This window comes from Rhinoderma darwinii, chromosome 2, assembly GCF_050947455.1.
Source record: "Rhinoderma darwinii isolate aRhiDar2 chromosome 2, aRhiDar2.hap1, whole genome shotgun sequence".
In the NCBI taxonomy this organism is placed as follows: domain Eukaryota; kingdom Metazoa; phylum Chordata; class Amphibia; order Anura; family Rhinodermatidae; genus Rhinoderma; species Rhinoderma darwinii.
In genome coordinates this window covers 118,315,966-118,332,321 of record NC_134688.1, presented here as the reverse complement: position 1 = coordinate 118,332,321, position 16,356 = coordinate 118,315,966, and the positions used below count along the sequence as shown (strand labels likewise).

The window sequence follows — 16,356 nt, the reverse complement described above, 5'->3', positions numbered from 1 at the left end:
ACCCCCATGTTGTCTTCAGTGCCTGAACTGCCGCTCATTAGTGCAGCGCCGGCCGCATCTCCTCATGCTGACCGCGCGCGCACTTCCTGTCAGGAGCGGGGCAATGGCTGTATTACACAGCCGCAGCCCCGCTCTATAACGCCGGAGATCAGAGAACCTCTCATCTCCGCCGTTATTCCCGTGAATGCTGCGATCACAGCTGACTGCAGCATTCAGGGGAAAGTGAGAAGGGGGGATGCCCCTGGATCGCGTCACAGGGAATTCCTGTGACGCGATCGAGGGCCATACCATATATGGGCAGACAGCCCAGGGTCTATTGACGGACCCCAGGGCTGTCTGACCATATCTCTTGTTGTTAGGATATACCCAAGTATGTCCTAACAACTGCCTGTGTGCTATCCGTCCACAGGCTAATGTACTGGCACATATCTGATATATGTCAGTACATTAAAGTTTAAAAATAAAGTAAAAACAAAGTATGGTTACATTTTAAAAAAAATACACCTTCACCTTTTTTACAATAAACATTAAAATAAGTCTCAATACATAAAATACACACATTCAGTAATGGCGCGGACAACAATGTTTTTGCATCATTTATGATGTGTACGCTGTAAAAAAATTAAATAAACACGGCTTTCATTCACTTATTAATGTGAGGCGCGAGGTGCGATGAATTTACCCTCCATGTTCCTCACATTAATAGTAATTAACCCCATCATGTACCTCGCCTATCTGCGCATGCGCGAGTTCAAAGAGACAGAGTCCTGGGTCCTGCCGCCGATGGCCATAGTGAAGCGCTCCTGCACGAAATGGTGAGTATATCTTAAATTCTATATTTTAAGGGTAAAAGTTGGGGGTCGTCTTATACGCCCAGTCGTCTTATACGCCGACATATACGGTAATTTAATGTTATCTTCATTGAAAAAAACTGTGCTTTTCTTTCAAAAATAAGGACATTTCTAAGTGACCCTAAACTTTTGAACGGTAGTGTAGAAATGATTTTTTTCCTACTACCACCAGGTATTGCTTGTTTAATAGGTGAAATGCTGGTGACAGGTTCCCTTTAAGGATAAGGGAAATCCTATAAAGCAGAATACTGTTCAAATAGTCTAAAATGCAGCAAACACGTTCGATTGTTCAGGCCTAAAAAAAATAAACAATTCAGTTAGGCAGAAACTTATATGCTTTACTTGAGACCAGCTCCAACACAAGCGAATATTAGTATAGTTCACTGCAAAAATGATATCCAAGATCAGGTAGCACTTTGCAAATCGCAGGTTGCTATTGACCACAACCCTTCCTTCAGGAAGCCTGTTTCTCCAAAGATCCCTAGAAGAAAAGAGGATGAAAAATACCGGCCTCCAATAGTGAAACACTGTGATCACTCTGCTCCTTTTCTGCGCATTATTATACTCCCAGATGTATGTGATAAAACAGCGTGTATTATATAAGACAGCAATAGGACATGAACAGTCCAAACACGTGATCCTTGCCCAACTATTAGGTTACAGTTACTGCTTCTTACACATTTTCCATCCTTCACTCTTCGAGGGATCTTTAGAGACACAGAAATGCTCAATTAATGTGTTGTTAAGGCCTGTAATTGCGGAACCATAGGAGAATATACAATATACATCAATGGAAATGTTACATTAACTGATCTGTGAATAATATTTGTAACAACATTACATTCAGAACCCGAATCCTGATTATATAGAGGTTAGTGGTGCTCCGGGTCCGTTCCTGCAGAAGTGATCGGCACAGATTGTTTCTGCAGGAAGTTCCCTTTCCTGTATCAACTACTGATTGGTTGTTTCTTTAGTAGATGCGGTATGCAATAAACTGTACTGTGCCCCAGCTGTTTTAGACCTCCTTTATGAAAATGAGGTTCTGCGGAGGGGCGTATTAAAATAAATAATGTACTCCCTACTCTAAATTATTAAGACTACAGTATTAGGAGTCACTTCCGTGACCTGTATAGATACACTTGGCCTGCAGCCTCGTGCTTTTATATGGTCATGGAACGCCTTAGTGACTGATAATGTTCTTATAAATTTACCGCAGTGAATAGGATAGTAAAAAAAACAAAAAACACATATGAACAAACATATAGTTCCCCTATATACACGCTTTACCAAAGATGTTTAATCCTTTTCATATATACAGAGATACTGTTAAACCAGGTCCAACGATTGTCACGAGAATGAAGTAGACCAGGTAATTGAAGACTATTTGGGAAAATCCCAGCAGAATTGTTTCAGTGAACCACAAAGTCATGTTTTAAGAATAATTAGGTTTGTTTAATGAAGCCAAATAACAATTCAGTACCAGACCTAAGAATACAAAGGTGCTGGCCAGGTCCAAACAGTCATGTGCAAGTCATTCTTGGAGTTTGCCAAAGAATGAGGGGAAAGTGAAATGAATGTGAAATCTGCTGCAAGTATTTTAGACAAGTACTTCAGAATAGATGTGGCTGCCTTTTGACACCTTCATGTAGTATTTGAAGGAGTTTATTCTTGGTCTTAATATGTGGTTTTTCCTATGTGTGTCTAGAGATACTTAAAAAGGGGCTCCTGCTGGAACAAACGTTTGGGCGTGTTAAAATCCAACACGCTGGAACCCTTCGACGTCTGACATCGGGAGAGTCCGGAGGACCCGATAACAAAACTGGTGGGTACGAACAATTTTTATCCTATGTGAATGGCCCCTTTTAGAATTAATACTAATCTGTGGAAGAGATAAGAATGGATAAACCCCTTTTATTGTAAATGTGGCTTGCAATCTAAAAATTCCAACCACAGTCATGCTAACAATATCCGATCTAGTGCAAGGAAGGGCTATATTTATTTTCCAAAGGTCATCTGAAAAATGATCGATTGTTATGAGTAACTGCACCAAATTCCCTGTGCATTCGTTTTGTTAAATCTCCCCAATATAAACAGGAGACTATGGAAGGAAGACATTGAACCATCAGTTCTGCCATTATGTGAGAAGAATTCCCAGCAGATGGTTCCTGATCCTGACCTAAACCCAAAAGTGGCCACCATCAATCCACATACATGTTGGCGCCTTCTTTTATACAGCTATACAGGTCGTCAAAATGGGTTTTCATGCAGCATCTCTGAGGAAGAAGTAAATTCATGAGGAAGCGGAGTCCCGTGCAACCAAAAACAAATAATGTTTTATACACAGAATCATTGTTACTGAACAGAAAGAGCCACAGATGGTTTCTTTCAGCCAAACATCTCTACAGACATTAACCCTTTGCTACAATTTACGCTTCCTGGAATTTTCTATTGCACATGCATCTTTCCCATTATAATGGACTACGAGGAAAGTCACAAGTTTCTATGCAAAACACTTAAAAGAACATTACCACTTTGGAAACCTAAAACAAAAGTAACAAAATTCCACTTATATGTATAACATACGAACCCTTGAGTTGTTCTCTTCCTACAAGTCTATAAAGCTTTACGTTAAAGAGGCAGTGTCACCGCATTATAAGTGGCCTATCTTGTACATGATGTGATCGGCGCTGTAATGTAGATTACAGCAGTGGTTTTTATTTAGAAAAACGATCATTTTTGACTAAGTTATGACCTATTTTAGCTTTATGCTAATGAGTTTCTCAATGGACAACTGGCCGTGTTTTACTATATGACCAAGTGGGCGTTGTACAAAAGGAGTGTATGACGCTGACCAATCAGCGTCATACACTTCTCTCCATTCATTTACACAGCACATAGCGATATAGCTATATCGCTATGTGCAGTCACATAAACATACTATAACGCTACTCGTGTCATGACAATGAATATACATTACCCCCAGCCAGGACGTGATGTGCATTCATTCTCCTGACCACTTCTGTAGCATCTCTGTGATTTACAGCACAGCACAGTGAGATGTCGCTGTGAATGACAGCTTACAGCGTAATCTTGCGAGACTACGCCTGCTATGCTGTAACTCACAGAGACGCTATAGAAGTCGTCAGGAGAATGAATGCACATCATGTCCTGGCTGGAGGTAATGTATATTCATTATCAGGACACTGCAGTAGCGTTATAGTGTGTTTATGTTGGCCGCACATAGAGATATAGCTATATCGCTATGTGCTGTATAAATGAATGGAGAGGAGTGTATGACGCTGATTGGTCAGCATCATACACTCCTCTGTACAACGCCCACTTGGTCATATAGTAAAACACGCCCAGTTGTCCATTGAGAAACTCATTAGCATAAAGCTAATATAGGTCATAACTCCATCAAAAATGATAGTTTTTCTAAATAAAAAACACTGCTGTAATCTACATTACAGCGCCAATCACATCATGTACAATAAAGGGCACTTACAATGTGGTGACAGAGCCTCTAAGTAAATTAGCCACACAACCACTATTTGCTAGTCATACATCTGATATAAGAACATTGGCATTCATTTATCTTTTGGTCCATTGCAGAGAAATATTATGATCATAGTTATTGCTATTACGCTCCATGAGTTAAGTGCTTTGCATCAGTAACATCATTGCAACAAAGTAAAAGTTAATGTTCTGTTTATCAAACTCTATAAAGCTTCACTTTTAGCCAAGGGTACCCAATAGTTGAAATTTCTCAAGATGCTGGTAATTGAGAAAAATGCAGGACATTAAAAGGGGGTACTCTCATCTTGTTCCACCTTCGAGACTTGCACGTATCTCTAGAACGGGGCCCCCTGACCCAGTCCCACCTTGTTAAGCCATCGGTGATCTCCAGTCACTGAGTTATGAGGTGGCTGGGAGTATGGAAACAGCTGAGCTTAGTGGTTTCCCCGATTCCCATAGAAGTGAATTAGAGTTCCAGAAAACATGTAGCACAGCAAGCTTAGACGTTTCCGTACTCCCAGCCACCTTGTAACTCAGTGGCCAAAGATCAGCGACAGCAGGACAAGATAGGATGGGGAGGGGGGGGGGTCAGGGGGCCCTGGTCTAGAGAAAGGTGAAGGTCTCAGAGGTGTAGATAGATCTACATCTATCAAACATTTATGGCATATCTTGTCGATATGCCATAAATGTCTGAGATGAGAATACCTCTTTAAAGGGGTTCTCTACTTTAGAAAACTCCTTTTCATACACGCTATTAAAGAATTTGAAGTTAATAGTCCTTCATCCCCTGTGGTGGCGCTGCAGGGAGATTGAACACTAAGGCTGGGTTCAAACGTTACGGTCAAAATACGATTTTTGCCGTAAATTGCTGCAAAATAAATAAAAACCCAAATTCTGACCGCAATGTGAACCCAGTCTTAGAGCAGGTTTCTTCACAGGTTACCATCAGGGGTCAAAGCACAGGGACAATTTGTGATCATCTTATTATCAAGGGACCCTTCAAATAAGTAGGGATTGTCCAAAGCAGAGAACCCTTTAAGTTTCCTGCAGTACATTGAACTCTTCAATGCCATCTCATAATTATTGAAATGACATGAAACTATTTATGAATAACCACAGAAATTAGTTATGACCAAAACTATGTCGATAGGTATTTGGTATTTATTTTGTGTTTAGCGTATTCAAATCCACATCACAATTATTTGGGCAATAGTATTCCTGCATGCATAGCAGACTATGTAAATGATATGGTAGGCGGTCCTAATCACTGATTGACAGCTATCTCTGTATTCAAACAAATACAGGAAAGGCTGTCAATAACTGAGTAGGACCGCCCACTGGACTCCAAAGCCCAGAATAAGCAGATGTTTAGTTTAATAAATTAGAAGTTATATATACGAAATAATTTGCTACAAAAATATATATCAAGCTGCTCAGCTCCTCCTGCTCTATACCATGCGGTCTTTAAATTGGATTGCATTTTCAGCGTGACAGGTTCCCTTTAAAAACAACATGCGCCATGAAGCATCACCTCAGCCATTTTGCATATTGAATGAGCAGTTAACATTATGGAAGGTATATGGATATTTGGCAGCAACCGTGATCACTTTTAGGTTGGCAAAATAGCATTAAAGGAGTTTGTCTACATGCATCTTATGTCCTTCCTGACCTCACACAGCTGCCAGATAACTTCCCTGCAGCTTGAAAGACGAAAAGGCCAGATGTCAACCTTAGGGCTTATTTAGACGAACGTGATATACGTCCGTGCAACGAGCGTGATTTTCACGCGCCTCGCACGGACCTATGTTAGTCTATGGGGCCGTGCAGATTGTCCGTGAGTTTCACGCAGCGTGTGTCCGCTGCGTAAAACTCACGACATGTCCGATATTTGTGCGTTGTTCGTGCATCACGCACCCATTGAAGTCAATGGGTGCGTGAAAATCACTCGCAGAACACGGAAGCACTTCCGTGTGATGCGCATGATTCACGCAACAGCAGTAAAAAGTATGAATGAAAACAGAAAAGCACCACGTGCTTTTCTGTTTACAAACATACAGTGTCATAATGATGGCGGCTGCGCGAAAATCACGCAGCCACGCATCATACGCAGCTGACACATGGAGCTGTTAAGTACCTTTTGCGTGCGCAAAACGCAGCGTTTTTTGCTTGCGCAAAACGCATTCGCTCGTGTAAATCCGGCCTTAGAATTTTATCTATAGATCGAACGTGGATAAGATGATCTTCATATGCAAATGGAAATCTGTTTCACAGCTTTGCTTTGCTGTATGCTTTATTCATTGGTTTGTATGACCCAGCTATTCACAGATTTGCAGGAACATAGTGTTCCTTTTTAGTCCTTCTCACCTGCCTGTGTTATTGTTTCTGAAACACCAATATAGCTCCTAAGTGATGCCGGGGACGTAACCTTGCTGCTCATCCGACTTCTGGATTCTGCAACTACTGCTTTCATGTATGAGGTACATTGCGGTTTGTTTCCATATTCCCATCTGTAAACAAGGGATACTGAAAGAATTTTATGGTGACCCCTTTAAATGTTTTACATTTTTAATTGTTGTCGTTTTAGAAAGAGTCAGGTGTTAAATAAACGTTACATTTTTCCTCCTTTCACTACTGTGACCATCCCGTCCTCTGCACCACTATTGTCTGAATATTGTCCATGGCGACTTGACAAGACTTGGAATCGCAGCACACAGTGGTAGAACACAGCAGAATCTTGGAAACCCACAGATTCTGTATGGAAGCACACAGAATCCCCTACAGGTCCGTATTACGGACCCATAGACATTCCGTATGCCGCTGTACAGTTTTCTCCCCTAAAAGCAATGCGGTGTAATATGGCATACAATGGAACATGCCATGATTTTTGTTCTGAGGTACAATGAGAAAAAAAACAAACGGTTTGCGCCTCTGTATAAAATTGTGGGTACATGGGAGATACAGTGTGGATCCATAGCAGATGATGGGTTCCCTATTACAGAGCCATAACTCTGTAGTCTTCATTAGGTTTCTAAAGGGGTTTTCCCATAATCATTATTTATTTATCACCTATCCACAGGACCCCCACCAATCACGAAATTGGGCTTACCTTACTGTTCCTGGGAGCCCCATAGGAATGTAGTGGTAGTGCGCATGCTCGACCACAGTGACATTTATTACTCTGGGGCTGCCGAGCGCCATCTCCAGCAGCCTCATAGAAATTAATGGATTGATGGTTGAGCATGCGCACTAACACTACATTCCTATGGGGCTCCCAGGAACGGTAAGGTTAGCCAGTTAATTTACAATGTGGCCCTCAGACCTAAAAGGGTTGCGAAAGTCTGGTCTATGTGAAAATAGGGGGTAGTAGATCATCAGAGATTGTGTTTTTAGGACGTGTCCTAGGAAGGTGTAAGGTACAAGACACATACCCTACCTATACCTAAAACCCAAACTGCTTAGTTATCTGTACTTCTACAATTTAATTAACATATACATGTAATTATTTACAAGCTAAAAACCCAAATTTGCAACATATTTCATGTTTTACATCTCTATGAACTTATAATGCAGACACACAACAAGATTCTGAAGTGTATGGTGCAGGTTCATACAGAAAGTCGGTAAGAGTCAATCTGACCCACAGTGCAGGTTTGGACCTGATGGTCATCTGTCATTTTCATTCTATAACTTGCCCCAGAGATCAGGTGAGGGTTGTATGTGGCACCGGATGTCATGCGCTCTTAAAAATCAACCACTCTATAGTCTTGCATGCTCACATTTTCTACGTTCACATTCGGTTCATCTAGATTATGTTGCATAATATAAAGCTTTTGCCTTGGTTAAAAACAACCAATTGCATTTTTGACAGAGAGCTCACGGAAACATGTAAATAAAAACCAATTCTATGAGGGTTTTCACATAAGATGGATGATGTATAAGAAATTAGTCACCAAGCGAGCACACTGCTAAGCAACTGAAGAGTGTACTATGTATAGACAAGGTCTACATCTACACTAAATAGCTTTCCTTGGAAAGTTAATAAAAAACTTGCTACAAAACTTGTTATGATCAGAACACACCACAAATTTCATTTTTCAATAGATATGGTTCATATATTATCAATCACACATTATTATTTCAGTAGCCCACCACAACGGTGCGCTACAACTAGACTGCACAGCGGCCCATGTCCCTTTTCCACTGATAGAATTGCCTGTCTCAAGTAGGCAAGAATGACGCAGCAACGGGTTGGGTATGTGATGACATTAGTTAGTAAACTGGTACACCGGCTATTTTGAGATGTGTTTAAAGGTTAAAAAGGCACCAAGTGTGTGTACGCATACATATATTTATTAGCCATTACACACAGTCACATATATATATATACATATACACACACACACACATACATATATACACACACATACATATACACACACACACGCATTTCTTTAACGCCTCCTTAAAGCTCAAAACACTAAAGATTCCTTGATTTCTATATTGCTGTAAGTTTTACATGTGACCCAAATCTATGGTTTGCCTAACAAAATACCTCGGACCATAGGAGACGATGTTGGAATTATGTTAAGCTGTTGTGACTCAGGCTCAGTGCACAAAGGGTGCGATCTTTTCTTAGCATCACCCATAACTAAAGAGACAGAAGTACTTGGAAAATGGAATCGATTAATCTGCATGAATGCTCCTAAACAGACAATAGAGGACTACCATACCCTAGTATGGTACAGAAGGGAACCACACAATATTTTTTTATTTATGCGGCGCTGCAACCGATAGAGTAGGGACCCAATTTAAGGAGGTCGCCGTGAAGTGGCAAGTGGGCTTATATACAATTTGATCAAAATGTTAACAAAGGCAAAGTTTATAAACCTGAACATTCGGTTCTAGCAGCTATAGATCAAAGTATATATTGCGGAAGTGCGGTCCATGTCTATTTTCCTACTACTGATATTTTTTTTATTTGTAAATATCGTGTCTCTACTTGTTTGCTTGCATTTTAGCCAATATCCAAGCTGCCAACATCTAGGTCAACACAGGCAACATTGCTGCTGTGGCAAGTTACACTGAACACGAAGCATCGTCTCCAATAATAATAGATCAGCAACACCTGTTATGTACAGTGCACAAGCAAAAAGGTTTCATTAAATGGGCAAATATTATCCTGTTCGGGTATTCGATTATTTCGTAGAAAATAGATTTTGTGTTGTAGCATTTAATCCATGCTATGCAGGCTGATTCATTCATAAAAAAAAAATCATAACTATTTTACATATGCATCAAAATGTTCACATTTTTACCAGTTGTCCATAACAGGTTACCTATAAAATCTGGGACAAGATGAACTTACAGGTGGTTAGTAGATGAAAATATATAATATATATAAGCCATATAAATCTGATCATTAGTCGTGGGCCATTTTATACTATTTCCCCTTTCAAGTGGCAGACACAGACAGATAAGGTCCCCCATGCAAGAACAGTATATGGGGCTCCTTGCTCTCCAATATCTCTTTATAAATCACCCCCTTTTGTCTCCAATAATCCATCAGTACTTGTGAGCCATAAAATTCATTAGCTCAAGCATTTACATGAAATCTATTAGACAGAAGAAGGTTTCTTTAAGGTGACATTGGGCCCCCTTACCTGCTGGGCCCCTATGCAGCTGCACAGGTTGCACCAATGGTATGCCCACACCCTTTCTTGGGACTGGTGGTGGTACCAACATTCAGACCAACACTAATCTGATTTCCACTGTCATTTCCGAGTCATTGGTTGAAAACCCCTTCCACTTCCTGCTCGTTCTATTGGGGAGGCGCCGACCTTGACCAGGTGTTAAAACCCTGCACGCGCCTCATCTCATATGGCAGCGTCCCCAACCCACCCCTCACAAATTAAGCTAAAGTGAACCCTACAGTCACTATTATAGAAAACATCTGTGGAATGATTGCAATCTCTTCCTAAAGTTCAAGCACTGAAGCTTTCTTAGAATTTGATTCGATTTATTTGAATAACTTTGCATCGGAGTCTTTAAATTGCAAGTTTTAAATGGTTTCAAAGCATGACAAACACTTGCATGATGATCTTTATAAACCATATTAACGTTATAAAAGAAAACAAATAAATTATGTCAAATTGACTATACCTGTTGTCTATCTCACCAAGCATTGCCAATGTGATATATGCTAAAAACACGGCGAGAAATAATTTAGATCGTAAATGTTCTTACCTGTTTCCAGAGAAAGACATCATCCATGTTGAGCCTCCAAGATATGATGAGATGCAGAGAGGACAGGATCACACCACTCAACACTGCTGCCCTCATACGCACCGGAAGCAGGGTGTAAATAATGTAGATGAAGAAAACACTCCACCAGATCCCTTCAGAGGCACTACGTGGGGTGACCATAAGAACCCCAAGAATTTGCACTGCAAACAGGACGGCAATAACTAGATAACTGACAATCCACATGTAGTCCTGGTGAAAGCCATTACGGTTGCAGACCACCATGAGTGACAAAAAAAGGGCCATAGCAACAGCAAGTACAGAAACATAAAGTACCTGGGGCTCACCATGTGTGCAATGAAAAATAAGCATAACAAGACACACCAGGACCAGTGCACCCATTAACATAGTCAGACTGCTCTGGTTCATCTGGAAGAAATAGCGTTGGTACAAGCGTTCCAGTTTGGTGGACTGAAACTTCTTTGATTGGAACACCTGAAGAAACCTTGCCCAACACTCTCTAGGAGTTAGATGGTGCTCACCCTCATCCATGCCCACTGCTTCATTTGAACCCATTTTTGAGCCCTTGGCCTCCCCGTCTTCAAAGCCAAGGGCAACAGATTTTAGTCCAAGGTCACCCCCTGTCCCTTTCTTTCCATAATGGTCCTCTTGCCAGGTGCAGCGGAGGCCTATGTTGTTGCGGCTGTTGCGCTCCATCTCAGGGTCCTGAAGGCAGCTCATATAACGGGGGCCACACAAAGATGTGTTCTTGCGCTTGCCTTTCTTCCCATTGCGCTCCCCCCATGCTGTTTTACGTTCATCCACTTTGGGGACCAAGATGCCACTAAACCACGACATTCTGCTGCAGGTAGGACAAAAAATAGTGAGACTCATGCAGCCAACTGTAATTGTTTAAAGAGAACCTGTCATCGTTGCGTACAGGCATTAAAAAAACATTCATTGTCTGTGCACAATCAGTTAAAAAAGGGTTTTACGCCTTATGGGTCACGCTTTTCACTCCCTGATAAAGTACCTGCATAGACAAAATATAAAACCTATCAAACCAGTGAATCCAGCTTTTTACTGTGCTGCAGCGATGGCGTGCCCGTAAACCTACATGACCGCTGCTCCAATTATTGGTGTACACCACTGACGCCAGAGATTGGCTGCAGGAATCATGTGGGTACACTGGCACATCATTGCTGCAGAACTGTAAACAAAGAGCAGCAGGGAACACCGCAGTAGTTGCGCTGGAATGGCAGGGGAACTGGCAGATGAGTAATGGGTCTTTTATTGTTTTATGGCACCCCCCCCCCCCCGGCAAAGATCTCACAGAAACCCTTTAAAGAGGCTCTGTCACCACATTATAAGCACCCTATCTTGTACATAATGTGATCGGCGCTGTAATGTAGATTACAGCAGTGTTTTTTATCTAGAAAAACGATCAGTTTTGATGGAGCTATGACCTATATTAGCTTTATGCTAAGGAGTTTCTCAATAGACAACTGGGCGTGTTTTACTATATGACCAAGTGGGCGTTGTACAGAGGAGTGTATGACGCTGACCAATCAAGTGACCAATCAGCGTCATACACTTCTCTCCATTCATTTACACTGCAGATAGCGATATAGCTATATCGCTACGTGCTGCCACATAAACACACTATAACGCTACACTTGTGTCATGACAATGAATATACATTACCTCCAGCCAGGACGGGATGTGTATTCAGAATCCTGACCACTTCTCTGCACTTCTCTGTGATTTACAGCACAACACAGCGAGATCTCGCTGTAAATGGCAGTTTACAGCGCGATCTCGCAAGACTACGCCTGCTATGCTGTAAATCACAGAGAAGCGCAGAGAAGTTGTCAGGATTCTGAATACACATTACGTCCTGGCTGGAGGTAATGTCTATTCATGGTCAGGACACTGCAGTAATGTTAGTGTTTGTGTATGTGGCTGCACATAGCGATATAGCTATATCGCTATCAGCAGTGTAAATGAATGGAGAGAAGTGTATGACGCCGTTTGGTCAGCATCATACACTTCTCTCCACAACGCCCACTTGGTCAAAAAGTAAAACACGCACAGTTGTCCATTGAGAAACTCATTAACATAAAGCTAAAATAGGTCATAACTGTCAAAAATGATCGTTTTTCTAAATAAAAAAACACTGCTGTAATCTACATTACAGCGCCGATCACATCATGTACAATATAGGGCACTTATAATGTGGTGACAAAGCCTCTTTAACTGGTTGCCGACACAGGACGAGAATGCTCGTCCTGAGCGGCGAGTACTTCGCGCGATAGGACAAGCATTCTCGTCCTGTGTGACAGCAGTCTGTGCGCGCGATCGAGAGCGGGGCAACGGCTGTAATACACAGCCGCGGCCCCGCTCTGACAGCGGAGAGGAGAGAAACATCTTCTCTCCGCCGTTAACCCTTTGAACGCCGCGATGAAAGTTGATTGCGGCGTTCAAGCAGGGGGGACTGCACTCTGATCACATCACAGAAAATAACTGTGACGCGATCAAAGCCTACAACTCGTATAGCCAGACAGCCCAGGATCCATTGAAGGACCCCAGGGCTGTCTGAACATATTTCCTGTTGTTAGGGCATACTGAGGTATGCCCTAACAACTGCCTGTGTACAATCAGTAACAGGCTAATGTACTGGCATATAGATCTATGCAAGTACATTAAAGTTACAAAATCCAAATCAAAATGATAAATCCCTTTATGGGATTAAAAAAAAAAGTTACATGAATGTAAAAAAAATAATGATAAATAAGTAAAAAGTTAAAAAGATTACACAAACATTTTTTTATAATAAATAAACTTTTTAAAATATAAGTCCCAACACGTGAAATAATATAGACATATTTGGTATCGCCACGACCGTAACAACCTGTACAACAAATGTATAACATTATTTATAATGATCGGTGTATGGTGTAAAAAAAAATATATATATATTAAAACTACAGAACAGCTTTTTTTCTGCATTTTTGACAAAATAAAAATCTATATAAGTTAAATAATAATGTATTTGTACCAAAAAATGGTACCTACATAAAATAAAACTTGTACCGCAAAAAACAAAGTCTCATACAACTACGTCGTACAAAAAATAAAAGTTATGAGCGTCGGGATGCAAAGAAGGAAATCTAAAAAAATTGCTCTGTCCTCATGGCCAAAATTGGCCGTGTCCTCAAGGGGTTAAGTTATCAGTTTAGACTTTTAGGTAAAATTTTAACCAAATATATCAGTACCTACCTCTCCTGAGTGAGACGTGGTAGCTTCCCAGAAGCTCCTGGCTGGGTAGGTGAAACACGGCATTTATTTCGTCGGGTGGAGAGGTGGGGGAGGACCTCTGCTTCTGAGCTTGCTAATTCGATGACATTGGGAGGAAGATTAGGAGAGATTTCAATTGGGCACCTGCAAGGCAAAATTATAATGTCAGGTAATGTATTAGCACGAATTAACAATAATAAAATAAAATACAATACATGAAAACTCTAGATTTTGGCTATATGGACCATGGCAAAATACTGAAATAACCTTTGTTTGCAAGATCTAAACACTTTTACAATGTGGCCAATTAATAAAATTGCCCCCACAATTTTCGTTTGGCAAATGATGAGCGCACACATGGCTGAACTGTCTCTCAAAGTACTGACTTTACAATTGAATATATTTTTAACTCTTCACACTACAAACTATGACCACTGTAGATTGACCAACGTAGAAATCAGAACTGTAAGGCTTTGTTCACATCTGCGCTAGGGTCCCATACCGACATCTGGTCAGAGCTTTCCGTCGGAACGGGACCCTGACTGACACAAACGGAAACCAAATATTTCAATGGTGACGGATCCGGTGCCAATGGTTTCCGTCGTTTTGACGGAATCAATAGCGTTTAGTCCTTTTCTTTGTTCCTCAGGAAGATAAGCAGTGCCAGGAGATGTCGAACGGCTGTTTTCCCCCAGTTTCCAATTAAAATAAAAGGGCCCCTGACAATCTTAGTATTCATGTTTGTGGGAGAGCCACCAGCCAAATGATCATCCATCAAATGCGTACAGGCAGCTTAAAGACATTTTAACAATTTAGGGCTTGTCTACACGTAATGGAAATGCTGCAGAAAAAAACAAACAATTGCGCTGTTTTTTACTGCAGAAAATGGTGCGGATTTTGCTGAATTTTTCTCAATATTGGGAGACGGTGAGATCTCCTCTGAAAAACGCAGCAATTCAGTCCACTTTCCGCAGCAGGAATTGACATGCTGCGGTACGAATAATACGCACCACAATTGAATTTCTGCACGGAAATTTTACACAGCGTGTGAAAGATATTTGCTACAGTTTTCTGCTGCATATTTTCCATCCGCAATTCCGAACGGAAAATACACAGCAAATTCGTTACGTGTAGACAAGCCCTTAAACAGACATTGATAGGATGCCTAGATCAAATGGACACAGTCCCATTCAATTGAACTATTTAAACCCATTTTGTGTACAAATGCATCAGTTTTGCCTAGAAACAGTTCAAAGTTCTATCAAATTTGATTTTGGAACAATTCACTATAGCAGCATCTATTCCAAATGTTTGATAAATGATATTACGAAATCCACGGTTCTTCAGATGCCATTGAATTAGGCTTGCTGCTCTGGTATAGAACGGGACAAGCAGGAGTTTGAATAAGATTTCTACTCAAAATGCAAAATTGGACCTAAATTAGTAAATCAGACGTTAAAGCAGCAGCCAAAAGTTGGGCAATTATGTTTTTATTTTTTTACTGAGCTATTGCCATTTTTGCAAAAGTGACAACCAATATGCCATTTACTTTTGCTTTACAAATATTTGGCCATTTTTAATGTTGGATGGAGATCTTCTTTAAAAAAAAAAAGCTTGGTCTTATAAAAAGACAACACGTTTCCATATAGCCTATTAGGGAGTGTTCGCACGTAGGAGGCTTTTCCTCAGCAGATTTAGTTTAGATAGATAGCGTTTCTGCAAAAAAATCAGTTTAAAAAGGAAGAATAGACGAAGAATAGTACTATAACTGGAAACAGATACAGATAAAGGCATGTTTCCGCAGAAATCAGTCTGATCATAGAGATCAACTTTAGGGAAAAGCATATCCATTATATGCATCAGTTACTGAACATACTATACTGTTCCAATACAAGCTTTTATAATGTCCACCGAACACGAAGACCCCCCCCCCCCCGGCCTGCTTTATTTTAGACAGCAACTAAATGCTGCCACTTTCACACAATGACTTTACATTTATGTCTATTTAATAGCCTACACAGGATTTATTACAGAAAAAAGTTAAAACCCTGAAGTCACATAAATAAAATTCTTTAGCATACACAAAAAGGACAGGCTATTAAAAAACAGACCTCCGAATTAGAAACTGTTCATTAAAATGAAAACAGGAGCCCTTGGCATGGTAATGCGGACCAAATGCCCCCACCTACATTGGCATATTAGCTTTTTAACAGAAGAAAACTACTTTGCAGACATAGACATGAATACTATGACAGATCCTGTATCAAATGACTCGATCAAGATTAAAATTGACCCAGAAATCTAACATTTCCAATAAATGCTTTCGTACTAGCCCAACGTCTGCCAACAGGGAACTGCTAAGGAAATACATATTGGCCTTACATGCCCAGTGCCACTAGTGACAACAATGTCCTGAGCTTAATCTTGGAGGGCACCTCTGTGACCCATTGCT

The 16,356-nt window shown here is 40.8% G+C and overlaps 1 protein-coding gene across 3 annotated transcripts in view; it reads right to left on the bottom strand.

Moving 5' to 3' along the window:
* The window catches only part of ADCY6 (adenylate cyclase 6), a 221,544-nt gene that overhangs the window by 146,567 nt on the left and 58,621 nt on the right, over positions 1 to 16,356 (bottom strand). For 2 of the 3 annotated variants that reach the window (XM_075852209.1, XM_075852207.1), the window contains exons 2-3: positions 13,887 to 14,048; positions 10,611 to 11,469 (exon numbers count right to left, since the gene is read on the bottom strand). In XM_075852209.1, the coding sequence (XP_075708324.1) occupies positions 10,611 to 11,465 (855 nt within the window). In that variant the 5' untranslated portion in view covers positions 11,466 to 11,469; positions 13,887 to 14,048. The remainder of the gene's footprint in view (positions 1 to 10,610; positions 11,470 to 13,886; positions 14,049 to 16,356) is intronic. The other variant, XM_075852208.1, reaches the window with a different exon arrangement.